The 19420-nt window shown below is 45.0% G+C and overlaps 1 protein-coding gene across 8 annotated transcripts in view; it reads right to left on the bottom strand.

Moving 5' to 3' along the window:
* The window catches only part of LOC126491185 (cyclic AMP-dependent transcription factor ATF-7), a 103673-nt gene that overhangs the window by 762 nt on the left and 83491 nt on the right, over positions 1–19420 (bottom strand). For 5 of the 8 annotated variants that reach the window (XM_050126653.1, XM_050126656.1, XM_050126657.1 and 2 more), the window contains 2 exons: positions 16587–16784; positions 14031–14139 (listed from right to left, as the gene is read on the bottom strand). In XM_050126653.1, the coding sequence (XP_049982610.1) occupies positions 14031–14139; positions 16587–16784 (307 nt within the window). The other 3 variants (XM_050126655.1, XM_050126658.1, XM_050126659.1) reach the window with 3 other exon arrangements.

Raw genomic sequence — 19420 nt, 5'->3', positions numbered from 1 at the left:
TCACTCACTGCAAAGACCTGGTCTCCATCCCGGCTCCCTGGTTCTTCAGAATGACCCGAGTCCAGCAGCAGCAGCAGCAATAGCAGCAGCACAGCAACCTGCTTGGAATCCATGCTGCCATCCACCTCCCCACTGGCACACCATCCTCTTATACCTGCTGGCCCACCCCCACCTCAGCAGCAGCCTGAGGGAAATCTAGACAGGCAACAGAAATGCATGGCTCTATTAAGAGCCACCTGGGACCCCTTCTCATATCCCCCTGGGGACTTTCTGCTCTCAGCTTCCTACCCCCCGGCCTAAGCCTGGAGTTACAGACTTTATTAGATGCATAAATCCTGTCTCCAGAGCTCAGGAAGCATCATTAATTGCAGACGGTTTGTCAGAGCTAGGCCCTGGGGGAGCCTTATAAGAACCCCCAATTCTTCAACAGGTTGGAGAGCTTCAATTGATCAACTGACTGAAGAAACTCCTGTCAGGATTGTTATTTCCTGGATGGGAAGGAACTAGGGTTACTAGTAGGCTAGGGTGACCCACCTTGGTCCCTCCCCATGCCTGAGATGGGCAGTCAGGACTGCAGCCCATTCCAATCCCCGCTACTTCTGATAAGGTTAAACATGGAGTCCCTACTCTTATGACTTACCTATGGACAATAAGGTGAGTGACAGGTGGGCTTTGGGGTCTTAATGAGTAGCAGTGGCTTGTAAATTTTGTGGATGGACGGAGCCCATCTTTGCTAGAGAACTGGGGAATGGAATTCCACAGCCGAAGCTCTGCTGCCACCGTGTGGCCACTACTCTGCTGTCAGGTACAACCATTGCCTTTTCCAGGCCTGTCTGGGAGGATTTAAGGACACGGTTCTTTGAGGGGGGGGGGGGCAGCCTCTGCCTGGCGCTGGGTTCTAAAATACTACTGGAACTGGCGACCAGGGTCCTGCTTCAGGGAAAGACAGAATCACTCTAGGCCAGGGGAGGGCCGTACCTGCCGTGTAGGTGCCATGTCTCTAACCTAAACTCAAGAAGTACCATGTCAGGGTTCTGATTTAGCCGTCAGCAAAGCAAACTACTGACATTCTCAGCTTCCCTTTCCTTACATACAGGAACAATAAAATGGATTACTTCCTAGGAGAAACATTATTTGGCTTTTGTAGCAAAGCACAGAGCTGATATTTTTTTTAAAGAGTTTTCTTTTTTAAGATTTTATTATTTATTATGTATAGAGAGTCTGCCTCCATGTATGCCTGCAGGCCAGAGGACACCAGATCTCATTACAGATGGTTGTGAGCCACCATGTGGTTGCTGGGAATCGAACTCAGGTCCTCTGGAAGAACAGTCAGTGTGCTCTTAACTGCTGAGCCATCTCTCCAGCCCAGAGCTGATATTTTTTAAATGTCAACTGTGATTTCCTTTGCTTTCCTCCCCCATGCCAGTCCTGGGAAACTTACCATCTCCAGAGGCTTTCTTTGGATACACTTTTCCCTGTGCTGCACTGGCTTTAGCCTCTTGATGGCTCCTTCAGAGGTCTGAGTTTGTTCATGGCGTCTCAGCATCTCTCATCTCATATGTAAAAGCCCTTTACGCATTCCATTCAGCCTGGTTATTTTATTTTAATTAAATTTTTTTTTTTTTTGCTGAAGGGGATAGTACTTTATTGTAACCTACTTACATTTAGGTTTGTGGGTAAGAGTTTTGTTGTTTTTGTTTGCTTGTTTTGTTTTTTTGGGACAAGGTTTCTCTATGTGACAGTCCTGGGTGTCCTGGAGGAACTCTGCCTCTTGAGTGCTGGGATTAAAGGTGTGTGCATCACCATCCTCAGCTTGCTTGTGATTTTCTAAGATTGGACTCTGTGTAGTCCAGAGTATGCTGGCCTCTGTTCTCAGCCTCCCAAGTGCTGGGTTAGAGATGTACACCACCAACACCCACCTGGCAGGAGTTCAGGTTTTCTGTTTGTTTACAGGGTCTCACTAGTAGCCGTGGCTGTCTCGGAACTCTCTAGGTAGAACAAGCTGGCCTTGAATTTTCAGAGATCCCCTGAGGCTGTTGTGGGTGGTAAACCGAGTGAGTGCAGGGCAATACTACTGGACCAGAGACAGAATAGGCACTCTGCCCACCACACTCAAGTGCCAGGGTCTGTGCTGAAGTTAGCTGGCTTCTCCCTATGGAGCAGGCACCTCCACCACAGTATAAATTAATCCAGCTAACCTGTTACATGATCTTGCCTTTGGATTCCAAACTCCCAGACTTGTCTGTCTGTCTGTCTGTCTGCCTATCTACAGGGTCTCAGCACTGGGGAGGCAGAGTCAGGCGGATCTCTGAGTTTGAGGCCAGCCTGATCTACACAGAAACCCTGTCTGGAAAAACCAACTAACAATCAAACAAATAAACAAACATAGGGTCTCACTTTGTAGTTCTGGCCTGGAACTCAATCTGTAGACCAGATTGGCCTATGGCCTTTTTTTTTTTTTTTTTTCTAGGCAGGGTTTTTCTGTAGCTTTGGAGCCTGTCCTGGAACTAACTCTTGTAGACCAGGCTGGCCTTGAACTCACAGAGATCCGCCTGCCTCTGCCTTCTGAGTGAGTGCTGGGATTAAAGGCGTGCGCCACCATCGCCCGGCTATGGCCCTTTTCAAAAACTTATTTTATCTTTAGTTGTGTGAATGTCTGCCCTCATGTATGTGAGCGCAGGTACCTGGGAGGCCAGTTTAGAATCAGATCTCTAGAGTTGGAGTTGCAGACAGTTGTGAGCCTGAGCCCTTACGTGTGAGCAGCACGTAAACACTGAGCCATCTCTCCAGCCCATCCCCAAAAGTCCTTTCTTCTTGCGCCCCTACATGCTCCTGCCCCCTTTTTCCTTTTATTTATTTACCTGGGGATGGTGAGACATACCTCACAGAGAGCACCTTACCGTTGTCAGCTCAGGTCTCTAGGCTTGGCAGTAAGGATTTCACTGCTGAGCCATCTTGCCAGCCCTACACAGTGAGGGCCAACAAAAGTGCTTTCACTTTCCAAAGGGGGCTCCAAGTCTTTCACGAATCTGTCAAGTTCTTCAGTCTCATCGCTGTCCTTGCTTTCAGTGGTAATTATAATAAGGAATGCACAGACCCTTGAGCAGGACCTGTTTTCCTGTGAGCGTTCATCTGCTTCTAAACAAGGTCTGCCTGCTGTTTCCAGGCTTCTTCCTCTTTTTCATTTTTTTCTTTTCTTTTTGATTATATGTGTGTGTGTGTGTGTGTGTGTGTGTGTGTGTGTGTGTGTGTGTGCTGGGAAGGGCATTGTGCAGGTGGGTGCAGTGCTTGTGGAGGCCAGAAGAGGGCACCAGAGCCCCTGGAGCTGGAGTTGTGTCTGTGAGCCACCTCTCCAGCCCCTTTTCCCCTCTATAAGAAAGCTTGACTTTGTCTATCTCTATGAACATTCCCCAGTCTCTTTTGAGATAGGTTTCTCTGTAGCTCTGGAACCTGTCCTGGAACTAGCTTTTGTAGACCAGGCTGGCCTCGAATTCACAGAGATCCACCTGTCTGCCTCCCGAGTGCTGGGATTAAAGGTGTGCGCCACCACCGCCCGGCTCTTTTCTTCCTTTCGATTGCTGGAAGAGGCTGAGGACAAAACACTGAAAGAGCAGAGGCTTTTGTTCCTAAGGCAATCCCATTTCCTATTTACATGAAGCACACACTAAGTTCTCCAGTCAGGATTCTGGTGATGAACACCATGTTACTTACATAAAGCAGAGATGAGAACTGTGCTCTTTCTGCCCTAAGAAACTGAAGGGAAAGGATAATCAGACATGAAAGCCCCATGAGTCTGCAGGAGTGGGCAGCGGGCCTCATGGGCTTGAGCAGGAAGCACCAAACACACCATTGACTCTCTCGATAGTTTAATGTTGTATTTGCAGCATAAATAAGGCACAGTATATGTCAGGGCGAAGGACTGAGGGAGAAGGCAAGACTGGGTGATAACTACTACATGGCTTGGGGGAAGTAGGACAGGACGGTTAGGGAGGTGAGCTCAAAGCCCCTGCCTCAGCCCCGCCCCAGGAGATTGTGAGAGCCTGCTCACAGGGTTCATGCTGAACTGGGTGGAAGGAAAGGAGAAAAGACAGTTTTGTAACAAAACAGCCCGTAGCACTGGACCCTCCCACCTGTGAGGCCTACCACTGGAGCCTGGGGACCCGGACTGGGTCAAGCTCCTTCAGGATGGACAGGTATTGCTACATGTCAAAAATATATAGGTGAACAGAGATATATTCATAGATACACATTTCTCTCTTCTCAAGAGATATTCTATCAGGGTGTAGCAGGCTCCACTGTGGGATGGAGGCTAATATCCCTGCCTGCAAGAGGGGTGTGTGTGTGTGTGTGAAATTGGACAACTATGGCTCCTGCTGATTTTGTTGTCTATTTTGAGACAGAGTCTCTCTGTGTACTCTGGTTGGCTTTGAACTCTCTATGTAGACCAGGTTGGCCCTGAACTCAAAAATCTGCCTGCCTCTGCCTCCCAAGTGCTGGGATCAAAGGCTGCACCACTCCCGGCTTTCCTGCTGGCTCTTAATGTAACCGAAAATGCAGAGCAAGAAGCCTGCAAGGAAATATGGGTAAGTCCTGCCAAGAACAATGTAGGAAAAGGTTTTAGAGCTAAGACTAGAAGAAAGAAAGCCTAGAACTGGGCTGAGTGATGTGGGGGTGGAAGGGGGACTCAGGGGAAATGAGAAGTCAAGGCTAAGGCAGAGGACACATTTAAAGTAATCCTTGTCCCCAAGGGACTCATGCATTAGTGTGTACTAGAAGCACAGAGTGCTCAGCTCAGGAGGCAGGGATGGCCAAGAGTGCGCATTTCTAGCAAGCTTCAGATGATGGTGCTGCTGATACTGCTCTGGGACTGCCCTAAGGTAAAGCCAGCGAAACTAGAGCTCACATTAAAAAAACAAAAGAAAAACCAAAGAAAACACCTTCTAGCTTGTACCTACAAGGACACAGCCTGCCCTGTTCTCACCAGCCTTGTTCATCCTGGGGTTGGTTTTACCTCTAAGTGACAGTGCAGAGGGTGGAGATGTTGGCCAGCAGCACTGTGCTCATTCCTGTGGGGTCACTACTCCGGCCAGAGTAGGAGGATTTGTCTGTGCACATTCATGTGTACAGAGACAAACAATGTTTTAACAATGTCTAGATGGACTGTAGAGGGCTGGGGTCTTCAGCAGGCCTCAGGTCCTCACACCTCTCACTCTGGACAAACATAGCTAAAGAAAGAGGAAGAGCACACAGCAGGAAGACTAGAGTTAAACAGACTGATTATAATGCATTTCTTTTTTTGTGGACATAAGAGATAATATTAATGGAAATGTGATCTGGGGATGGGAAGAAAGCTATGAAAGGGACAAACTGGGGAGAGTAATCTCAGGAGTTAGCACCTTTAAGGAGCCTCTCTCAGAAGCCAAAGGAAAACTCTTGTGTGCACGTGTCTTTCAGTGACTCAGGCTGTGAAACACTCAGTCTCTCAGGATGACGGTGCTGGAGGGCAGGCCGCTGAGGAGATGGAAGTGAACCAAGAAAGGGAGTCAAGAGCTACAGATTGGGAGAGGGAAGAAGGTGGCAAGGCGAGGTTCACCAGCCCAGCTCCCTGTAGTATGTGGTCTGGGGCTTACAGCCTTGGACAGGAGGAGAGGAAGGAGCCGTGTCCTTTCTAGTTCTCCTTGGGTGCCTTCCCAGCTCTGAACAAGCTTTATCATGTAGGAGTGGGGTCGCTCAGAAGAGTCCTCAGATATCACATTCTCAGCTCCCTCCTGATAGGTTCTTAAGAAGGGCTCAGTGGACTTATGCAAAACAACGGAGTTGGAAAAGGATGAGTTAAAATTGGAGGATAGCTCCATCTCGACTGATGCATAAAACACCACAGAGAAACACAAATATTATGAGACAACAACCCACCAGGACATATTCCAAACTTTTCCTTAATGGAAACTCAAAGTCCTGAGATGGCTGAAATGTTGGAGAAAGGATTTGGAGTTTCATTCTTAAAAAGGATGAATGACTGTATAGAAGTCTCAAATACACATGAATGGACTAAGGAATTGTATACAAAACCTCCAAAGTGAATAAGATAGTGGGTAAGCTGGAGGAGAAAGTCAGAAACATGGAGGGAAATTTTTGTGAGGGCATTCAAACATGGAAAAGGAACCACACAGAAACCAATGTGAAACAACTGAAAAACCTAGCCAGAAAGCATCACCAAGCTATAAGATCAAAGAGTTCGGGAATGCAGGACAGAGTTGGGACAACAATATACTCAGACAGACTCACACATATGCATGCACACATGTTTATAAAATTAACATGAGCAGCATTTTCAGAAAGCTTGGGATATATTCAGAAGATCAAACAAACCTCAGAACCCATGGGGTAGAAGGAGGAGGACCTGAGATAAATTCAAAAGGATCAATCAAATTATTTAATGAAATTATAGCACAAACTATCCTAAACCTAAAGATAGAAATTGATATCCAAATACAAGAAGCATACAGAACACCAAAGACTCTTCTATGACACATCATAGGATGTCAAGATGGGTGTATGATAGCTGTATGACAGCTGGTTCTGGTTCAGGTAAGTCTGGAAGGCAAAGGCCAAGGTAGTGACCACTGGCAGCAATACTGTAGGTGACAACCCCTTGACTATAAGAGAAGCTTCACTGTAAGCTGCTGCTCTGCTTTCTTAGAGAACCAACTACAGAGGCTTCAGTGCTGCCTCCCTACTGCAGTTCTGTGGGCCTAACGCTGACTTCCTGCTATGGAAACAAAGACTGGAGAGTCCTTGTATACTAGATATCCACACAGGGGCAGACTAGACTGGCAGGGTATGGATGAAGTGGCACCGGTTCATAACTTTAAAAACCTTTGACTGAGCCGGGCTGTGGTGGCACACGCCTTTAATTCCAGCGTTTGGGAGGCACAGGCGGATGGATCTTTGTGAGTTTGAGGCCAGCCTGTTCCAGGACAGGCACCAAAGCTACAGAGAAATCCTGTTTTGAAAAACCAAAAGAAAAACAAAATCCTTGATTGATGGGGTAAGAAAAACAGCCAAGTCTATGAAGGCTCCTTGGGAGCCACAAACTCAGACATGCTTTAGTGCAAGGCCGCTAGTGGGAAGACAGAAAAAAAAAAAAAAAAGATGCTTGGCAGTGGTGGCACACACCTTTAATCCCACCACTCGGAAAGCAGAGGCAGCTGGATCTCTGTGAGTTCCAGGCCAGCCTGATCTACAGAGTGAGTTCCAGGACAGCCAGGGCTACACAGAGAAACCCTGTCTTGAAAAAACAAAAACAAAAAAGAAACAAAATTTATAAACAGGAAAAACAAATCCCAGGAAGCAGCCATCTAAAGAAGCCCTTAACACAAACACAGCTCTGAGTTTCTAAAGCCAGGTGAAATCCCTGGAGACAATACCCTGCCCCTGACCATCTGGTGGCCTTTGCTAGCCTTGTCACCTCAGGGGCTGTTCCTGTTGAGTCCCTGGTGGTAGAGGATGAGAAAGCCATCTCCTGTTTTGTTTTGTTTTCCCTCCCACTGGGTGTGGCTTGTTCAGCACTGACTCTAAAGAGGAGGAGGGAAAACTTAGATACAATGCAGCAGAACATGTTACAGGATGGGCTCACTAATCTAAACTCTGAGGAAATAATCATATAAAGTAGAACATTTTCTCTTTCCTCCATGACAATAAATTTTGGGAGCTAAAATAAAAAAGGAAGCAAGCAGGTATTCTGTACATTTAAGATGGAGGCAGCAAAGAAGACTCTTTGGTGGAGCAGATGGCAGAAGGTGGCTCTGGTACAGCCGGGAGGGTTTTCTACTCAAAAGCTATTAAAGCTGACCTATCTATCCACAGGGCTCTGGCTCTGAAAGAGACTGCACAGTTCAGAGCCAAGGAAAGATGAGAAAGAGGAAGGGTGCATTTCTTTCCCTGGAGCCCACCAAATAACAGTAGCCAATAGCCACACTCACCAATCTCCCAGACAGACAGTCCGTGTCCTGAGCACTCTGCTGAGATGACACACTTTCCTGTTCTCTCTACACTCACTCTTACACTCATAAGCCACTCAGGACCTTGGCCACAATGTTTCAGAGCTCGGACAAACACTACATTTGAGGGGCAGAGAACAAAAAACCGAGTTCAAAGAAATTTTATGACTAGAGACACCTAGTAGCTAGGCCAGGACCCTGCTGAGAGAAGGTAGGGAAGACAAGGGTGATGGACACTGGTGGACACAAGTCATATTGTAGAAAAGAAGGGAAACTGAGAGCTGTGCGGGAAATGAGGAACAGAGAGTGAAAGCAGCTCCTGTCTGATGACTTGCAGGAGGCTGATCGAAAGGAGTGATGTGGGCCGGGGAACAAAGAGGAGAGGAAGGAGCCCACAGATGACCAAAGATGATAATATGCAGATGTTAGACAGTAAGCTGTTATAAAACATAAAAGAATTAGTTAATCCAGTAACCTGATGGAACAAGTTTTAAGTTACACTGTTCCTGTCTGCCCTGATTAGAACGGGAAGGTAGGGAAGGAGACAGGGAAGCCCCGTTAGATCCCAGGCTCTCTCCTTTTCATTGCCACTAACAATAAGGCCACAAGATGAGGTTCCCAACGCATGGTGGGGAAGTAGGAAAAACCCCACCATTCGACCAAGGAAAGTCAAGAGACAAAATGAGGTACCCAATAGATTTGGAAATGAAAAATTATTCAAACATTCAGAGTTTTGCTTTTTTTGTTTGTGTTTGTTTTTGGTAGCAGATAGGAATAAGGAATAGAGCACATGAAGAGGTGAAGATACTGCTGCTTCATACATTCTCAGTAAGTGAATGCTTCACTGCAGTTTAGGAAGGGGAAGAGATAAATAAGCAGCTATGGGGAGACAAAGTCCTGAGTGCATGGGGTGGCTGGGGCTGGACAGCAAAGCAACACGCCATTGAATCTCGTCTCCCTCTATCTGGCAGGAAGTGGCATGCTAGTAAGGAATAAGAAGGTAACAGCCACAGCTCAATGGGAGTAGAGGACACTGAGAAACCCCAAACCTACAAGTGCAAGGGTTAGTGTTAAAAGACAGGTACACATGCATCAGGGCTGGGGATGATTGCTCGGACCATATGGAAAGGCCTTTGGCTGTAGGTACATAAGAAACCCCACCCTTGGGGGATGATCTGTGTGGCTTTGGGGCCAGAAGCCCTAGTACAGGTGTCAGCGTACATGTTCATGTGGCTAAAGAGAAAAGCCCCACATCTGTCCATACTCACAACACACAATCTCTCCCTCTCCCATACTGCCACATCTAAGGCAGATGGGAGCGGTAAGTTGATCTCTCTCTTGGCTCAGGCGGGCGAGCTCTGGCTGGGGATTTCTCCATCATGGGAGGCATCATCTGCCCGCAGACTGTGACTGTGGAGTCATGATCACATGCGACTGTATGGGCATGCTCAGTTCTGTCCTTTGGCTGGCCATCTGAGTGAGGACCGAGGTGGCCACAGCTTCAGCTGCAGATCGAACACTAAGGCCATTGCTAGGGGCTGTTGCAGAACTGTGCTGAATCACTGGGGCTGGAGAACCCGTTGGCTCTGAGCTTTCCTTGGGACTCTCTGCCAAGAAGGAGGGCAAACAGTGGAGAGCAAGTGGTCAGAAATCAGGACAGAGGAACAGAGAGCATAATTACAAAGAATACAAAGGAAAATGAATCTCATATTTCTTTTTGGAGAAGACTCCAGAATCCTGATCTCAAGCATGAAATGACCTAGAGAACAAAAGATACAAGAAGCAAGAACGGGGGGACTGGAGAGATGGCTCAGTGGTTAAGAGCACTGACTGCTCTTCCAGAGGTCCTGAGTTCAATTCCCAGCAACCACATGGTGGCTCACAACCATCTGAAATGAGATCTGGTGCCCTCTTCTGGCCTTCAGGCAGACAAACAAGACAGAATATTGTATACATAATAAATAAATATTAAAAAAAAGAAGAAGCAAGAACTGAGCCAAAGCTGGGCACAGCATCACACTTAAAGCTCTAGGATGAAGGCAGCTCTTGTATTTTCACTCCTAGGTGGGCAAAAGCTCTTTTATAAAGCCTGTCCTTATCTAGTACCAAAGTGAAAGCCACTTGTTTCCTAAAAAAAAAAAAAAAAACTTTAAAAAATATATATAAAGCAGGGCAGTGGTGGCGCACGCCTTTAATCCCAGCACTTGGGAGGCAGAGACAGGTGGATCTCTGTGAGTTCAAGACCAGCCTGGTCTACAAGAGCTAGTTCCAGGACAGGCTCCCAAACCACAGAGAAACCCTGTCTCAAAAAACCAAATATATATAATTGTATTTATTGAGTTATACATTCTTCTCTGCTCCCCTCCCTTCCTCCCCCTCCCCTTTCACCCTCTCCTGTGATCCTCATGTCCCCAATTTACTCAGGAGAGCTTGTCTTTTTCTCCTTCCTATGTAGATTTATGTATGTCTTTCTTAGGGTCCTCTTTGTTGTCTTGGTTCTCTGGGGTTGTAGACTGCAGGTTGGTTTTTCTTTGTTTTATATCTACAAGCCACTTATGAGTGAGTACAGATGATATTTGTCTTTCTAGGTCTGGGTTACCTCACTCAATACGGCTTTTTCTAGATCCATTCATTTGCCTGCAAATTTTTCTTCCATATACACCTGCACACCAGAAGAGGGCACCAGATCTCATTACAGATGGCTGTGAGCCATGTGGTTGCTGGGAATTGAACTCAGGACCTCTGGAAGAGCAGTCAGTGCTCTTAACCACTGAGCCATCTTGCCAGCCCCTCAAGAAAAACTTTTAAAGGGACGTGGGTCCACTGGCTACAGAAATCAACAAATAACTTTTTTCCCCTCCTGAGACAGTTTCTCTGTGTAGCCCTAGCTGTCCTGGAAATCTCTCTGTAGACCAGGCTGGCCTCAAACTAGCAGGTTCACCAGCTTCTGCCTCCCAAATGCTGGGATTAAAGGTGTGCATCACTACTGCCTGGCTAACAAATCGTGTTTAGTGAGGAGAAACTATAAGTATTCTGAATTATCTGAAATTATCTTTGAACTTGTTCTGTTTATAGAAGAAAATGAATCTCTCTTGCATTTCTTTTTAAGATTTTACATTATTTTGTGTATCTACATGCTCATTATAAGTATGGTCACACACATCAAAGCATGCATGTGGAGGTCTTTAGGAATCTGTTCTCTCCTTCCACCATGTGGGTTTTTGAGATTGAACTCAGGTCATCAGGCTAGGCATCAAATGCCTTTACCTGCATTTAATAGATTCCTTAATCTGCTGTCATTAATTCTCAAAAGAATAAAATCATTCCATTTTTATGAATGTTTAAACCCTTGTGTCCAAGGCTGACTCTCAACAGATCTCAGCGAGGGAGCTGCTCTGCTACGTACGAAACCCCGACCCAGAAGCAGGTCGTCTACGAATGGTTTAATCATTCCATTTTTAAAAACCATTCCTGTAGCATGTAGTTGACACTACCCCTAAGCCTGCTAAACACCAATCACAATTCAGTGATGCTGTGAGCAGCCGAGACTCAGCTAACATGTACGCACAAACGTTTGCAGCGTCTCCTATCAATCAGCAAAGTATCTGTGTGGGCTGTACTATTCCACCTACACTGACCCTGCACACAGCATCTGAGCTGTATACAGAGTATAGCAACTGATCAAGGGGTTTTATTAAATGTTAGTTTTTATACCTGCCTAAACATATATAAGAAATTGTGGAAAATTTCCAGTAAGTAAATTTTTTTTTGTTTTGTTTTGTTTTTTTTTGGTGACATTGTCTCATGTAGCCCAAGCAGGCCTCAAACTCCCAATCTTGCTTCCGCTTCCCAAGAGTTCTAATTATAGCTGTGTCCCACTATGTCTGGGTTTGGGGTGTCTCTGATGAATGCCTGAGTCACTGTTCAAATGGATTCAAGAGAATTACAATATTGCGTCCTCTGTAAACAGTTCCTTATTACCCAGGAAACTGCGCTGTGCTTTCAGAGCACACAGTCATTCAGTCATCAGGCATTTACTGAGCATCCTTCAGTATACAGCAGAAGCTCCCAATCCAGGGCCCATATAGTAGGCTATCTGTCCTTACCTCATTTACAGGTTCACAATGGCCCAATGAGTCTCTGAAAGGTAGGGACAATGCCTTATCTTATGTCAAGTACCCATATAATGTGGATGCCACAAAGTAGTAATTAAACACATCTTTGTTGTAATAAATAAGTACGTTAGTGGACTAACTACTAGTCAGAGTTTCCTCCTTAGCCCATGAACATCTCAACAGCTGACCTAGGTAGACTGCCTATGCACCCTGATGTTTCTAGCAGAGTATCAGACTCTTCTAGTCGCACCTTCACTGTCTGCAATAAAAGCTGAAGCCCCTGTTATACCAAGACCGCTCCCCATCTCACTCCAGTGATACTGCCCATCCAGCCACACCAGCCTCTTTGTATTTGAGGCAGGGCTCACTATGCATCTCTGGCTGACCTGGAACTCCCACTGTAGATCAGGTTGGCCTTGAACTTGCAGTACTCTTCCCACCTCTGCCTTCGGAGTCCTGGGACTACAGGTGTGGACCACAGTGCCTTACCCTTCCTTCCCTTCTTTCTTTGTGTTTTTGAGACAAGGCTTCTCACTGTATAGCTCAGGATGGCTTTGAATTTATGATCTTCCTATCCCAGCCTCCTTGGTAGTGGGATTACATTCCTGTAGTACTATTTCCAGCTATATTATTATTGTTGTTAGTATTTTAAGATTTATGCCAGGTATAGTTGTTTTGCTTTTAATCCCAACACTTTGGAGGCAGAGTCAGGCAGATATCTGAGTTCAAGGCCAGCCTGGTCTACATAGAGAGTTCAAAGACAACTAAAGCTACATGTATGTCCATAAACCATGTATATGCTTGGTGCCTGAGACATACAAAAGAAGGCGTCAGATCAACTAGAACTGGAGTCACAAGCAGTTATGAGCTGCCACGTGAGTGTTGGAAACTGAACCCAGGTCTTCTGCAAGAGCAGTAAATGGTCTTACCCATTGAACAATCTCTCTAGTCCCCAGCTGTATTATTTTTTGTTTTTACATTTACTATATACCACATATTTCACTTATTTCTTTTAATTATCTTACCTACTAAAATACATGCTTTTCAGGACAGGGATCTAACCTGATCTGTTTGGTTCCTGTTATTCCCAGTATGTGCTTGGCACAGAACAGGAACTCAGTCAGTACCTGCTTAACAAGTCATTGCACCCTGAAGTACATATTAAAATTTAAATAAATAATTCAATAAAGATTCTTAAAATTTTCCTCAGAATACATTTCTGAAATGATAAAGACAACTAGTGGAAAAACTACCTGCTATATCCAATATTTCTTTGCATTTATTTAATCTGTAAAGGAAAATTAGCAGTTTTAAATTTTTATTATCCATAACGATTCATTGTGATATTACTTTCTAGTAGTGCTAAGTGAGCACACACTGAAATCCGCCCTGCAGCCCATTCTTCACTCCCCAGGCGCTGTCAGCGGTTCACCTCTTCTCCAGACCAGGGTGGTCTCTGGGACCAGAAGACCTCTACCACTGTGTACTGTGTGCGACATGGCCTGAGTTTTCTTAAAAGTGGAATGGCTGCTTCATGGTAGAACTGTGAAGATGGCAGGGCACTTAGATAAAACGGGCCCCAAAATATTGCTACTCTTTCTCTCCAACTATTATAGATAATTAGGATAACTTAGCACTATACTCAAAGCTTGATTTTTTTATTTGTTTACTTGAAGAAAATTTCATGTAGCTCAGGCTTGCCTAACCCTTCGGCTATAATTGAGGACCTCGAACTGACCCTCTTGCTTGTTAGGATTATAGATAAGGAAAAAAAATCTATCTATCTATCTATCTATCTACCAATATATTTTTGGGCAGGACTGATATGCCATAAAAAATGGCATTATAAGCAGCCAGGACACTCAATTCCTGTGGTTACCAACTGACTGGTTTGCTTAGGTTGTGAACCACTCACCTAGATAGCCTTGAGTTTTTTTCTGTAGTGCAGTGACAGGGCAGTCTTTATGAGCTAACAAAAGCTGCTTCAACTGAGCCACTTCATTTCGTAGTAATGTGACTTCATTCTGAAGTGGGAGGGAAGAAAAGAGTATTAGGAAAATTCATTTTGCCAGGCAGTAGTGGCACACACCTTTAATCTCAACACTTGGGAGGCAGAGGCAGGCGGATCTCTGTGAATTCGAGGCCAGCCTGGTCTACAAGAGCTAGTTCCAGGACAGTCACCAAAAACTACAGAGAAACCCTGTCTCAAAAATCCAAAACAAAACAAAAATTACAGCAAACATTTGTATGGACTTACTAGAATATTTTTAGGACCTATATCAAGCCATTTATTATAATATTAGCTTTAGAACTGTTCTTTTTTCTTTTCTTTTTCCTGAGACAGGGTTTTTCTATGTAGCCCTGACTGTCCTAGAACTCCCAAGTTCTGCCTCTGCCTCCCAAGTGCTGGGATTAAAGGTGTGCACTACCACTGCCTGGCTAGAACTGTTCTAATGTTGAGCACAATACTGTGAGTGAGGGCAGAGGGCAGAATACTGTCTAGATTTTCCTTGCCAAATTGGGATATGATCTGGCAAGTCTTCAGAGAGCTCAGGACAGTCATGAAGTCAATGGCAGAAACTGCCCACAGTGAAAAGGACTCCTAACAGGAAAAGCAAATGACTGTTTCCTGGGATAAATCTGGCTAGCCCCAAACCAAGAAGAAAGTGTGCCTCTGAAAATCTGTGTTTGTTCTGACAATGTCTCACTTTGTAACCTTGGCTGGCCTAGAAATCTCCATGTAGACCAAACTGGTTTGGAACTCAGAGAGATCAGCTTGCTTCTGCCTCCTGAGTATTGGGATTAAAGGAATGACTTGACCTTAGAAATCTCTCTCTCTCTCTCTCTCTGATTTTTTGAGACAAGCTTTCTCTGTGTAGCCCTGGCTGTCCTGGAACTCACTCTGTACACCAGGCTGGCCTGAACTCACAGAGATCCACCTGTCTCTGTGTCCCGAGTGCTGGGATTAAAGGTGTGCCACCACCAGACTAGGCATCTCTTTAACAGAACTATTTAGTCAAGTGCATGCAATGTTTACTGGAGCACTGCTGTTCTTTCTAATGAGCAATTGTAACAGTGTTAGTATCCACTGATCATAAGACCTAACACACTCAGAATATAATAATATGCAGCTGTTTTATAAAAACAAGGTAAATCCTTCATCTCCTTTGCTAGGATTCCATGACATACTGTTACATCATTCATATTTAAACCAATTCACAATTCCTCCAACTCTACCACAAGTAGAAATAAAAAACAACAACAACAACAACATTCAGATGCTGAGTGGTGGTGACACATGTCTTTAATCCCAGCACTTGAGAGGCAGAGGCAGGTGGAGCTCTGTAAACTCGAGGCCAGCCTGGTCTCCAGAGTGAGTTCCAAGACAGCCAGGGCTACATTGAGAGATCCTGTCTTGAAAAATAGAAACAAAAACAAAAAACAAAAAAACCCCACTGTATACATGAATGAAATTGTCAAAGCATAAATATAAGGTATTCTTTTTTGAACACAGTTGATTTTGTTTGTATATGTGTGTGCACATGTGCATATTACAGTGTGTGTGTGTGTGTGTGTGTGTGTGAGAGAGAGAGAGAGAGAGAGAGAGAGAGAGAGAGAGAGAGAGAAAACCAAGCAAGCAGTAGGATCTGAAAATCACATTTAAGTCATCAGACCTGGTGGCAAGGCTCTTTACCACCAAGGCAGCCTGCTGACCCCTTCTTAAATTTATTTAGTTTATTGTGTGTATTTATATAGTATATGTTTATGTATGTGGGTGGGCACATGCATGCCACACTGTGCATGCGTGGAGATCAAAGGACAGCTTATGGAAGTAGGTTGTCTCATTCCACTATGTGGGTCACGAGCGTAGAACTCAGGTTGTCAGGCTTAATGGCAGGTGGTGACATTAGCTACTGAGTTATCTCACTGGCCCATAAAAGACAATTTAACAGATGCAGAACTCTTGGCTCCTTCTCTAGCACCATGTCTATCTGGGTGCCACAAGCCAGCCCCAGTGCAATGTTTTCCTTTATGAGTTGCTGCAGTCATGGTGTCTCTTCACAGCAACAGAAACCCTAAGGCACCTATACTGGCTGGGGTAAACCCACTTCTCATGAGGTGGCTCTAACTCTAGTCACACCCTGTGACCCCCTTCATTCTGATGGGTTTATCTCTCCATTGCTGTCTTCTCTCCCTTCTGACTGCTAAGCATTCTGTCTGAGCTATATCCCCAGCCTCCAAATGGGTTGTGAATGACTTGTGCTAGGGGAAGATCTGAAAGGAGATAGTCTCATGCTCAATTGCTAGGGGAAGGGTTTCAGTTCTGACCACTATGGGACTTTTTACACTTCCTGTCACATGTCTGGATCTAGCCTAATAAAATAATTCCCATCCTCTGTTCTACTGCTGCACTGTTTCCAGATTTGGCCTTGCTCTCCAGATTCTACAATCCCAACAGTTACCCACTCACACTCAGCTGAATGTTCTGAGAAGTAAGTTCTTCTGCCTTCTTTTCCAGGGAGGACACCCACAGCTTCCGCTTTTGGCGGCATCGGGAGGCTGCAGCTCGGTTTCGCTCTAAAAATCTCTGCCGACGCTCATCTGGATCTTCATCTACTGTGCGCCGCCGCCGCCCCCCAGTGCTAGGGGTGGGCTGGGCTGGAGAGACCTGTTGCCCAGGAAAGAAGAATATTGTTTTCATTTCCTTTTTCTGGCTTGTCTTTGAACAGTCTTGCTATACAGATCAGGCAGACCCTGCATTTTGGCCCTTCTGCTTAGTATCCAGCGTGCTGGGATCCACAGGCACCAGTTTTTAACTTTGTCACTTGGCAGAGCAGAGATGGGAGTTACGGAGATTAATAAGGTCTGGTAAAGACCTGGTCACCACATCAAATCTCATCACTATGTGCCAGCTTCCTATCCCGCTCCCATTTCCCAGTACTCTCAGTACACAGGCAGTTAAGCCACAGTTCTGTTGGAAACTGATTTTTTTTGTATAACAGAATTCCAGAAGTAAAACCAGGTTCACTTAGGAGCTTGTTTTGCTTTGTTTTCTTTCTTTTTTGGGGGGGCTGGGAACTGAATCTAGGGTTTGAGCTAGGGTGCTGCTCCCTTTTTTGTTGTCGACTCATGGTCTTCTCCAGTTCATGCTGCTCTCTAGGCAGGGAGCCCTGGATAACCTTGAACTCCTGTTCCTCCTGCTCTATCCCCAAATTCTGGACTCTTCAGACTGTTGTTCCTCCTGCCTTACCCTAAGAAGCTTAGATTACAGGCCTGCACCACAAGGTCCACTTGCTCTCTCTCCTTCCCTTCCTCTCTCCCTTCTTTTCTTTTCTGATATAGCGGCTTTTTTTTTTTGTTTTTGTTTTTTTGAGACAGGGTCTCTCTGTGTAGCCTTGGTTGTCCTGGAACTCAACTCTGTAGACCAGGCTGGCATTGAACTCACAGAGACCTGTCTGCTTCTTCCCGAGTGCTGGGATTAAAGGTGTGCCCACTACTGCCCAGCTTATTATCGTATGTGTGTCTGTAGAGGTCATAGTACTCTCCTTTCACCTTCATGTGAATTTGGAAGATGGAACTCATGTTATCAGTGTTGGTAGTGACCATCTCTATTCACTGATCCATCTTGCTGGCCCCTAATTATTTTTTAATCTGAACATCTATTATTAGTATTTTCCCAATGCTAGTCATTAGCCGCATAAAGATAAGCAGGAGCTACAATGACAAGAAAGGCCTCTAATCCCAGCACTCGGGAGGCAGAGGCAGGCAGATCACTGTGAGTTTGAGGCCAGCCTAGTCTACATAGTAAGTTTTAGGACTCAGTTACATAGTGTGACCTTGTCTCAAAAATCCAAAACCGACAAATAGAAATCTACTTTAGCCTCTACTGAATTAAGTTTTCTAGTAATATCAGTAATTAAGACATGATTTTACTTATTTAGGCTAGTATTATCTTTTGAAAGAAAAAAATTAGGGAATTTCTAACTCATATAATGAACTAAAGATTCTGTTTGGATCCTAGTACTGAGGAGAGCCTGTCTTCAAGAAATCCTGATGGGCATGGTACTTGCCTATTGAAAGGTTGAGGCAGACCGGGCAGTAATGGCGCATGCCTTTAATCCTAGCACTTGGAAAGGCAGGTGGATCTCTTGAGGTTGAGGCTGAGGCCAGCCTGGACTACAGAGTGAGTTCCAGGACAGCCAGGGAAATACAGAGAAATCCTAACTTAAAAAAAAAAAAGGAGGGTCATGAGTTTGAGATCTCCAAACCAAAAACAAATGGGAGAAGATAAGAAAGGAGAGAAGAGAACTCAGTAGTGACTGACAAGGAGCCACATCCTTTTTCTTTCTTTTTTTTTTTTTTTGGTTTTTCGAGACAGGGTTTCTCTGTGGCTTTGGAGCCTGTCCTGGAACTAGCTCTTGTAGACCCGGCTGGTCTCGAACTCACAGAGATCCGCCTGCCTCTGCCTCCCGAGTGCTGGGATTAAAGGCGTGCACCACCATCGCCCGGCTGCCACATCCTTTTTCTAAGAGGAAAAGCCCAGCTCAGGCAAGGATTACTTGCTTTATCCCCAGGACTGGCTGGCTTTGGGGAGGGAGGGGTTAGAATGATTGGAAACCTCAGCTTTCAAGAAGAAAACACAAATGAAAGCTCGTGTTGCTGGCCAAGGCTTAAGGCAGCATATGGCCATGAAGTGTCTGGACATGTGGTAGTACTGATGAAGCAGGTGTGACATCAGTGAAGAGAGACTGGGCAGTGAATGTACCTCTAGAAACCAATCCCACGTCACTGTCACCTATCCAGTGCAGACAATTATGAGAACCGAAGCTATTCAGTTCCTAAAGAACCGCATTAAAACAGAGAAGAAATTGGGCAACTAAATGGGACCTCTGCTGACTTAAAATTTTTTTTAAGCCGGGCGGTGGTGGCGCACGCCTTTAATCCCAGCACTCGGGAGGCAGAGGCAGGAGGATCTCTGTGAGTTCGAGGCCAGCCTGGTTTACAAAGGGAGTTCTAGGACAGGCTCCAAAGCTACAGAGAAACCCTGTCTCGAAAAACCAAAAAAAAAAAAAAAAATTTTTTTTAAATTTTCATTTCTTTGTGATAAAAAGGAATTATCAGATTGGTAATAAGGTTTTTTTTGGTATGTTTTCTTACTTCTAATGAACTATATTTCACTATTATAATATCATATTGTATTAATATATTCTTATAATGTGCTTTCTGTTATAAAATCTAATCAGGTAATCAGATAAGCAAGAGATACAGAGGCTTCCTTTGTTTAGTGCGTGATTTGGCTTAATA

Source organism: Alexandromys fortis, unplaced genomic scaffold, assembly GCF_014885135.2.
Source record: "Alexandromys fortis isolate MF-2015 unplaced genomic scaffold, M_Fortis_MF-2015_v1.1 scaffold_264, whole genome shotgun sequence".
NCBI classification, from domain to species: Eukaryota; Metazoa; Chordata; class Mammalia; order Rodentia; family Cricetidae; genus Alexandromys; species Alexandromys fortis.
This window is presented reverse-complemented; position numbering and strand designations above follow the sequence as displayed.